Source organism: Apis mellifera, linkage group LG8, assembly GCF_003254395.2.
Source record: "Apis mellifera strain DH4 linkage group LG8, Amel_HAv3.1, whole genome shotgun sequence".
In the NCBI taxonomy this organism is placed as follows: Eukaryota; Metazoa; Arthropoda; class Insecta; order Hymenoptera; family Apidae; genus Apis; species Apis mellifera.
In genome coordinates, this window is record NC_037645.1 from 7,723,604 (window position 1) to 7,734,605 (window position 11,002).

The 11,002-nt window shown below is 28.1% G+C and overlaps 1 protein-coding gene across 3 annotated transcripts; it reads left to right on the forward strand.

Annotated features, from left to right (window-relative positions):
- The first annotated feature begins 24 nt into the window (after positions 1-24).
- LOC413912 (constitutive coactivator of PPAR-gamma-like protein 1) lies at positions 25-7,993 on the forward strand. Of its 3 annotated transcripts, none has more exons than XM_006564559.3 (14): positions 25-134; positions 798-1,180; positions 1,255-1,427; positions 1,500-2,127; positions 2,201-2,833; positions 2,907-3,045; positions 3,121-3,246; positions 3,321-3,438; positions 3,506-3,803; positions 4,099-4,343; positions 4,678-4,806; positions 4,888-4,991; positions 5,067-5,208; positions 6,110-7,993. In XM_006564559.3, exons 2-13 carry the CDS (start codon positions 973-975, stop codon positions 5,206-5,208), a joined length of 2,943 nt encoding a protein of 980 aa, XP_006564622.2. In that variant the 5' UTR covers positions 25-134; positions 798-972; the 3' UTR covers positions 6,110-7,993. The 3 variants fall into 3 exon arrangements, with proteins under 3 accessions (XP_006564622.2, XP_006564621.2, XP_397351.4); XM_006564558.3 differs by having other exon boundaries at positions 5,572-7,928; XM_397351.7 differs by having other exon boundaries at positions 5,779-7,928.
- The last annotated feature ends 3,009 nt before the right edge of the window (positions 7,994-11,002 follow it).

The window sequence follows — 11,002 nt, forward strand, 5'->3', positions numbered from 1 at the left end:
GAACTGGGACAAACAACGTAGATATCCGAGCGCGGCCGAGCGCTCATTTCCGTTTTCGAATCCGACGTCATCTACTCTCAAAGCCCGTGTGTTTTGTGTTTCTTTGGGGCCACGATGATTATCGCTAATTTAATGTAAGTATTATCTTATTTCATTTTACGATCGTTTAAATTATAATAATTAGAATTCGCATGGTGCCGTTTGTATAGAAAATTGGTCACGAAACCGCGCGAATTCCTTGCGTAAGTTTTACGAACAGAGATCTCGCCATGCCGGTCTATAAAGTCCCTTTTTCTTAAGCATGTTCAATTAATTAAGAAACGATGATAAAAACCATTGCCGGCTATTTTTCATTTTTGTCATAACAATTATCTTGAAAAAATCGATTAACTTGACTGAGATACGAAAACAGGACAAGACGGATGGCCACATATAAACAAAATAAATGGCGTCAGCATACTTATATTCTGAATATGACAAATTTCGACTTCTCGAGTATTCTTTGACTAAGAATTTTGATTCTACCATTTTTTTTTTTGAATCGGAATAAATTTAATGCATAACTTTAAATTTTTTTCTTGTTATTACTAGACAATATATAATCGTTAAATGTTGTTTGATTTATTTCTTGTATTAATATTTTCTATAAAAAATTTTTGATTTTATGAACAATATGCAATTTGTCAAATTTTATAAACCGTATTCTCTTTTGAATGATTTATTTTTATTTTTAAAAATATCATAAAAAAAGAAAAAAGCTTGATTTATGCAAATAATAGATAATATTTATTTTTCAGATTGAAATTATTGAAACTGAAATTAGATTTTTTCGTATCTTAAAATTATCTAAAATAAAAAGCTAATAAAATCATTCACTCATTTAATAAATTAAGCGAGGGAAAGATAATTGTAAAAATACGTAATAACAAAACAAATTTGATTAGTAATTGGACTAAAAGAATTTTGAACAAAATGGGTATTCAAGATCTGCAAGTCTTTTTGGATAGTAATTATGTACAAGGTGGATCTATACCCGTGGATCTGTTAAAAATAGCACGTACTATTACTCAAAGACAACATAATCGCATTAGTAAAGCACAACAATTGCATTCTGGAAAATTAAGATTAGTTCTTGATGGAGAATGCTGTTTAGATAGGTTATATGGAGGATATTTCTCAGGTATATATATGTTTTATTTTGCATAAATATTATTATATTAAACTAATTACTTAAAAAAATTATTTTTTATTTAGATTGGGCTTGTGGAGGACAATGGAATAGAATGTTGCAATTTTTAGCTGTTCTCATACAAGCAACAGAAATGTCAGGTTTAGAATTAGCTGTATTCTTTAATGGATGTTTCGAATCTCCAAGACGTGCAGATTGGATTCTAAACCAATTGCAAGTACGAATTAAAGTAAATAATGTAAGTAATAATATATTAAAATACTTGAAAGTTTTAGAATTTATATAATTTTAGATATAAATAATTTTTCAGGTATTAAAACATATTTCAACCAAGGGTACTCCTCCACCAAAAATTTGGTGGACTCCACCAGTTTGTTTAAGAACCAGTCTACGTATGGCTTTACGGCATTTAAACGTTACAGTACTATGTAGTATGGATGATCACCATCAAGAAGTGATCGCATATTGTCGAGAGAATAATTTTAATGGCTTAATTGCTGACGATGCAGAATATGCTGCATTTGATCCTCCACGATACTTCTCGTCTGAACAATTAAAACTCACATATAAAGGCTCTCTTGACACCAAAGAGTATATTCTTCCAGAACTTTTAAAAGCTTTAAACATCCCTTCTGATAGACTATGTTTATTAGCTGCATTACTTGGCAATTATATTTTAACTGAGCATGACTTAGCTGATTTTTATAAAAAATTGAATGTTAATACTAATCTGAACAAAGTAAATGTTGATCATACAATTAAAACCATCGCTAATTTCGTTCGAGATTTACCATCTGTTGAATTGGATGTAGTTTCGCAAAAAGTTTTCGGATCTCTATCAGATCCGAGATGTTCAAAATTGAGGCAATCAGTTCAATATTATATAAACGGAACTAAAGATGGATTTTTGCATTACAAACCAGTGAAACCAAATAGAGGTAAATTTTTGCTTCAATTTAAAATTTGTATATTTATTATCATACTTTAGTTTTAATGAAAAAATTATTTCAGTACACAAATTAGATTCTAAGCAAAGCGTTCAACAACAATCTAATTTATCTGAAACGCCCTCAACTTCAGAAGCTGAATCAAATTTAGAAACATCCAGATTCGCGTCTGAGACTGTAGAAAGCGAACGCGAGAGTTTAAATGCATATAAGCAAGCCACTGCAAACGCGAAATCCGCACCACAAATTGTGATAGATCCACCGGGTATCCAAGGCCATGGAGATGCTGATAATATTAGGACAGAAGAAGAACAAAATAATGGGCATGCTATTAATGGTACACACAATCTTCTAATTAGTTCATCAAGTTCGAGCAGTAGTTCTTCTGCAACATCTCCATCTCATGCGACGGCTGATTCATCGAAACAAATGGAGAAAACAATGACTATTCCTAGCACAGTACCAGAAGTAATGCGTACCGCATCTGAACGGCATCAGAAAGGTTTAATGTCTCCTCATATTTATCAAATTCTCATTGCTGGAGAAATAAAGCTGCCTGTTCTTCTCGAAGACGAGAATCATCGCGAATTTCCATCGATACATCTTATTTATAGACCTGTTAGACAAATGGTATATGCAATATTGTTTAATCTTCATCACAGAATGTATTTAGCTGCTAAAAGTAAAGAGAAAGGAGGTAAATAAAATAATTTATTTAGAAATATTTTAAAATTGATATGTTTGTTAAATTATCTTAATTAAATTAATAGATAGTGAAAAAATTGAAGTCCCAGATGTTGTAATAAAAGAGTGGGTATGGTCCAAATCAAATCCATATCTTACTCCAGAATCTGTAAAAGCAGAACAAATTGGTTGGGGTGTTCCTACAATACAACGTTTATGGTTTGGGTAAGTATTTTATACAATTATTTTTTTTTTTTTTTGAAAAATAAAAAGAATTTTATATTAATTTTTCATTTGCAGCACAGGTATAGATGATAAACGTCGTCGTTTACGTGGATTTCTGACCTGTATGAAATCGGATACACCTCTTATGTTAAACACTTCCTATGTACCACAACATCTTTTAGTCATGGCTTGTGTATTAAGGTAAATTATGATTCTTTTTTAAATGATTTTTTTTTTTTTTTTAATAAATTTAAATAAGTATATTTTTATTACAGATATATTATGTCATTTTCGGATAAAATAAAGGTTTTACGTCGTTGGGAATTAGATGCTTTCATTGCACAAGCATTTTCACCAGAACTTATGAATGCTCAGTATTTACAAGATCTCCAAGTAAGTCGAATAACTTTTATTAAACGAATAATATCAATTCTATGTTGTTTTTTATTTTTTCGTGTAGCTTCCTTTAGTAACCTCACGTGGAGTGCAATTAGCCACTTTATTTATGGCCGGTGTCGAAACCGCTCTCTTAGCTAATGATGCTTGTGGTGCCCCAATCCCATGGTTAATGTGTTGTCCATGGTTATACTTTGATGGAAAACTATTTCATCATACATTAGCTCGAGCTAGGATTGCAAAAAATTTATTAGAACTTTGTGGTGGCCATATAGATCGTATCGTGAAAGTCGAACGGATGAAGAAAGCTATTTTAGAAGGTACCAATGTTATTTTTGCACGAGCACCACCAGTTGGTCCAGGTAAATCGATTTTTTTAATATTGTTAATTTTAAAATAATGAATTGTAATGTATTATAAATATTTTTATGAGTTTGAATCCTTAATCAATTGTTTCAGCATTTCCCTTCCAATAACCTTAGCATATCATGTACTTGTTTAATGATATGTTTTCGGAATGGAAGGAAAGAAATACAGCTACATTGCTTCGTGAATTTAATGTATTATAATACAGTTTACGAATCTCAAAGCTGTTACAATATTTTTATTATATATAATTCTTATAATATTTAATTTCTTTTTTTTTTTTCGCAATAGGTATTCGCATGTCTGTACCTCAGAATATTCTGACTCCTGGATGTACAATCAATGATGGTTTAATGCGCGGAAGAGGCAGTGGAACTATACCTCAACGTGGATTGATGCGTCGTCCTATACCATCTCGCGGTGGACAATTAGAAATTGCTGGAGTCGTCGTTGGACAATGGGGTCCAAATTATGGACAACCTGGTCGTTTACCTCAACCTCTTCAGGGACATCCTCGTGGGCGGCTTCCACCTCAAGTATGTAATTTATATAATATAATAATAAATTTTTTATGAAAAATAATTATTAGGAAGAATAAAATTCTACAAGTAAATTCGCATAGCAGAATAGCAGTAAAAATAATTTATAAATAAAAAAAAATAATAAAATAATAAAAAAATAATATAATATAAAAAAATATAATAATAAAGTAATAGAATAAATAATTTTCAGGAATTATAATATATTTTTATATATTATATATTATATATAATATATAAATATATTTTTATAATTAATTCTAAAATAAATTAAAATTATTCCGTATTTTAAAAAATAAATGTTTTAAAAAATAAATATGTGTGGTTCCAGGTAACTTCAATTGGTGGTCTTAAGTATGGTCTCCCTCGTGGTTTCACTCCTATGGGTCGTCCCACATTTCAAACGCGAGGAAATAATCGTGCGCAAATCGCAGGACGAGGAAAAAAGACACAAATGAAAGTAGGAAAAAATTATTTTTATTTATTATCCATATATTATATATTTAAAAAAAAAAGAAAAGAAAAGTAAATTATTTTTCAGGCAACTGGCAAAAAGAAAACTACTGTTAAAAAGAGTAAAGAAAGTGAAAATAAGAAAGAAACTAGAGGACGGGGTAGCAATATCGATGGAATAACTGATTATAGGTAACTTTATTTTATATTTGTGTATTTAAAAAATGAATATGTTTATAAATATTTTTGTTTTATTCTTATTATTAGTGATTCAATTCCAAATATAAATGCAACAAAAGACGCACTGCCAGTACCAGGCCAATTTGAGGATGCCATAGAAAACGGCAAAGGAATAGAAAAAGGACAAGGAGACGCGTCACTGGTTGCTCCAGTCGCCGCAGAAAATTAGGTATTTATACATCACATTTTTATCGACTTTTAAAAATTCCCGGATGTGACTCAAGACTGCAAGAAAAAAAATCTTAGAAAAACAAATGTGTAAACGAGCAATGATGCGCCAATAACATTTGAAAATTTTAATATAATTATCGCATATAAGAGAATTACTTTCAACATATAAAAAAAAAGGAAAGGCTTATGATTTTTTCATATAAGTTTGATGCTTTAAAAAGAAAGAAAAGAGAAGAAATATTTAAAATAGCCTTGAATTTTCGCACAATAAGCATTAAAAAAAACTTTTCAAATGTTACGTGCAGAATCACTCAACAATATCTAAAGCTCTGATGGGGCCAAACTAATTAAACTAATGTAGGCAAAAAAGCATCGTTAATGCGATGTCAAGATATTGTAAAACTACAAGGATATAGACCCATTTTCGACGTACACGATACGATGTCCTCACTGCCAAACGTACCATTCAGTGTGTAGGATAAGAGCGAAAACGAACGTGATTTAAGAAAAAGAAGAAAATAAAAAAAACAATAAAATCGTGCTTGTGCTAACACGAGCGTGTTTTTAGACTACTACTACTCCGCTCGGATCACCATAAGGATGAACTCGACTGATTAGTGTATGCGTGCGCTAATTTTACTAAGAACAAGAACAAGTCGTCAGCTGCTATAAGTATTTAATTCTTAAGAAGTGTGATTATTTTTTTTACAATGAAAATATATATTTTCCGGTATTATATGAAATGCTCGCATTGATAGTCTCAGTATTCTGATCTTTGTAAACGTCCAACGAAAATCATATACTTTAAGACATCACGGACGAACAAATGAATAAAACATTGATGGATAAATCAATATAAAACAATATATTGTGAGAATACTTTTATTTCTGTTTTATAGATAATGCAAGGCAGGATATTGAGACATTCAGTAGCAAATGGAGACTGATGCTTTTCATATAGGTAAAATATATATTTATATATGGTTTAGATTAGAGATTCCCAATAGCATATTATATGTAAGTTGTAAATGATTGCTTGTGAGTATGTGTGTAGTGGAATGTTAAGGTATTGTATGAGAGAAGTACATAAAAATGAAAGAAAAATGAAAGATTGTTTTACTTGTGAAAATCGTAATGAAAGAATAAAGAGAGAGAAAGAAAATAACATAAATGCATGGTTGTAAGACCGAATATATAAAAAAACATAAGAAATGTATATAAACGTCGAATGTTAATGCGTGTCGGTTCACGTACACACGATGCATAAAAATACGAATATAATGGAGAATTGAGAATGTGTACACGCGTGTATGTGGCCCGAATGATATATTTATTTGTTGTTGTGTCGATGAAAAGAGGAATGAATGATTTTTGAACGAATTATAAATTTCCATGTACGATAAGAGATACAATATGTACTCATGGACACGCGGTAGATTTGATGCAAGAGTAATCGGCTTGAATTTTCAAAAAAAGAAAGACGAGGTTCTCTAAAAGAGTTATTCTTGTGAAAGTCTTTCGATGTCGCTTGGAAAATATGCTGCACTATGCGTTATTCTAATTCAATATCGTAAACTGAATCACATGTTAGTTAACAAAAAATAAGTAGTAATTTGTATTATGGAGAAGATCATCTCTTTTATGATTCCATTGAAAGTTTTTTTTTTCTTTTTTTCTAATTTTTTTTTTTTTTTTTTTTTTTTTTTTTTTGGAATAAAAATTATATATATTCGTGCCTTTTGTAGCATATTTTCGAAAGAATGTACGATGTGTCCTTCCTTTAATTGTACATACGAATAGTTACTTTAGAAGTGACAGAGTGAGGTTGGTGTAAATAAAAAAAAAATCTGGTGATTTTACGCTTTTATTGCGTGAGAAACCGATTCAAAATAGGAGATCATCATGTTAAAAGAAGAAAAAGAAAATACTATTATAATACTATTTATGCGTAGAATAGTCGAAAAGACATTCTATCAAAGATCATTGGAATTCGAAAAAGATTTCTTTATCATTGAAGGATGATAATACACGTATAACAGAGATACAAAATAGTATGACAGAACATGATTATCAAAAGGGATGAAAATAAAAAGGAAAAAAGTAGATAAAAATGATATACGTCTAAAATGCAGAGATAATTTAAATTGAATAAGAGAGCGAACGAGAGCGAGAGAGAAAGCGATTGTGAGAGAGAAAATCATTTATTGAGATAATATAATGAAAGATAAAGATAAAAATGTTATATTTTTGTAGATTTGTTATTGCGTAAAAAAATGCATTAAGACAATGAGAAACTTTATATAATTTGAGCGACGGTTAAACTGAGCCTGAAAAAATTAAAATGAGTGACTAAGATCATAAAGAGAAAGGATATTGTATAGAGAATATGATAAAGATTAAAAAAAAAGAAAACATAGAAAAGTGCTTTAGAAAAAATGATGGTATGTTGAACGTGTTTGACATCTACGATTTAATAAGAAAATCTTATTAATTCTTTTGTATCTCCGAAGCTCTCAAAGTTCTGAGTTGCTTGCGAACAAACATAAAATCTAAAAAAAAAAAAAATAAACAAAATGAAAAAAAAACAAATAAAACTTGAAAATAGGAAAGATATTTAAAAAAAAGAAGAAACTAAATGTCAGCTTCAATATGAGCTATACCAACATATGCATATAATAAACAGTTTTTTCAATATGATTCAAAAGAAATAATAAACAATAAGAATATAAAGAAATCAAGTGTCGTGAATGAAACTGTATAGACTAAAAAAAATGAAAAATGAATATTGCTATCATTCGATGATTTTTAATTAATAACATACACTCGCACTGTCATTATTTTCCGAGTACAGTATATAATATATAAAATATGCACTAAAGTATATAAAGAAAAAAAAATAATAAGAAAAAAAGATGGCCGTGTATCTTTCTTGAACAATTTAAAATTAAAACAACGCAAATCGCTCATGATAACTAACCAATGTAATGATAATAATAATAGTAATAATAATAATATTAATAATAAGAATAATGTTAAACTAGAAGCAGAGAGACGTTTCAGATCCGACGGATGAATAATTAAAAGTAAAATGCCACTTTACGCTTTCGTGTAAAGGTAGATTTTCTTTCTCAAAAATCAATCATCTTGATATATGCAAACCGAAGAATACAAAATATACAAAAACAAAGTTAAAAAAACGATAAAAAAGACATTTAATGTATATATAGGGTATTAATGCATTTGTAATATTTTTAGAAAATTGATTTTATAGATTAAAACAAATACAAAAATTTCTATATAAAAATTTCAGTTATAGTTATAGTTATATACTTTATATATAAAATTTATTTATATAAAGTTATAAACAATTTAAATTTACGGATGAAGTGATATGAAGGTAGAGCTATAACTATGAAGCTACAGCTATAACGGAGTATTATCTCATTCTCTATCTTAATCTCTTTCCTTAACGTAAACTTAGACTGCTTATAATTTAATAAATAAACTTCAACTGATATTTTTGTATACTATTTTTTGTATTTATTTTAGCTTTTAAAATTGACATTCTTAAAATATTTCATAAATATATTAACACCCTGTATATGTATATACACATATAATATGATGGTACTCAATATAATCAGTTGCTGCTGCACTGATATGAGGTAATGCAATAAATGTAAGAAATGAAATAATTTAAATATACTAAATATTGAAGCGAAAATAAAATAAAACCGATATGGAATATAAAAAAGAAAAAATACGAAAAAGGAGGAAAATAAAGAATGAATAAAAGAAAAGAAATAAATACGAAATCCATATTATTGAAAATAATGCAACAGAGCAGAAGTATCATAAAAATCATAAAACATAATATAATGAAAAAGAAAGAAGTGGAAACTTACCTAAAAATGGTAAATAAATGATCGACATAAAAAGAACAGGTGCGCATCGTGCCTACTTTTTCGCTGTAATATGTATTAAAAAAAATAATAAACATGTAAAAAATAGGGGCCCACGAAACAATTTCAACGATAGAGGATATATCCATGCGAGAAAGTCAAACGAAATGAGCCAACACATAAAACGAATGACCTCTCTTTGTGTATTTAGAAAGTAAAAAAAAAAGAAAAATCCTATTTATCAACTCGATTTTCAAACATTGTGTGTCATTGTGCTAAACGAAAAATTAATTATATTTCGAAGTAAAGCACATCTTTAAACTCTTGCTATGTAATAATGATGATGATAATGATGATGATAATGATAATGATGATGGTGATGATTATGATGCTGAAATATTGATAATGATAAATGTTTAATTAGTGAGAAACGGAAACGACAATGTAAATTAAGTAATTATATATATATATATTTTTCTTTTTCTTTCTTTCTTTTTTTTTTTTTTTTTCTTTTTTTTCTTTTTTTTTTTTTTTTTTTTTTCTTTTTTTTTTTTTTTTTTTTTTTTTTTTTTTTTTTTTTTTTTTTTAATATATATAGAAACAATTTTAATGTAAATCAATTTCCACTGGACTGTTCTCTCTCTCCCCCCTTTTTTCTCCAATTAATTTCATTGCTATTTTTATTTAAACAAATTTTAATTACTCGTCAATGCAACAAATAGCTAAGCATTAAAAATAGACATGATTCATCATGTTCTTTATTATGAAAAATCATGAACACTTTTGCTGCTTCGCTATTTGTTTATTTTTTATTATTAAATTTTTTCAATATCATTCGCTTTTCATTATTATTATTTCTTCGTTCTTAATTTGATTTGTAATCACATTGTAGTAGAGTCTTATGTCTTTTTGCGAAAATCACACATATATATGTATATGTACATAGGGGAAAATATAACATATAAAAATGGAGCGCATCATTTAATTTCAATGATTTGTTTTAAATGATTGCCACAAAAAAAATCAATGAACAATATGTTTATATTATTATTTCACTGTATTTCCAATAGAAGCACGCAATCAATGGGCATTAAAAAAGAAAAAAAAACGTTTAACGTTTACTTCCAATTTCTCTTTTTATAAGATATGCTATATTCATGCTAGTAGATTGTCAGGATTTTCAATAGCAACATAATGAAAAAGTAAAGAACAATATATAATGCCCTCGATAGAATATCAGAAAAGGGAAAAGTAAAGATAATATTGAGTTGCTATAACTGTGCTCAATATATAAATTTTAAGTTTCTCTTTTTACTATAGTTTTTCGCTTACATATTCTATTAACAAAATATATTAAAAATATGGTAGCAAAGACAGTAAATAAAAAAAGTATTAATATAGTAAAAAACCAAAAAAAGAAGTAATGAATTAAACAATTATCAATGTAGCTGCAAATATATGTGGGCCCCGTTCTTATATATTCTTATTAAATATTATGTAATGTATATTCTGCTATTATTTTTCATAGCTAAAGAAAGCAACAAGAACAATGAAAAAAAAAAGATAATTAAAAATATCAAGTGCATACACAGAGGGTAACCATTGTATGTTACAATTTATAATCATTGTACGTTTATTTTTTTCTGTTTTTTTCTTTTTGTTTTTTTAATATATAAGAAGACCAAATAATTGATCAAGTATATAGCGCATGAAATAAGAACAGTTTTTTATAAACATAATAAGAAAACGCCTTCAAGATCACTTCGTATATATGGACAAAAATATGAAAAAAAAAAGGCAAATAAAAATTGTACATGCGCTATAATTTTTATCAAATGGTCGCGTTATTTTCAACTTATATGAGTCGGTAAGTGGTTATTATATTTTTTG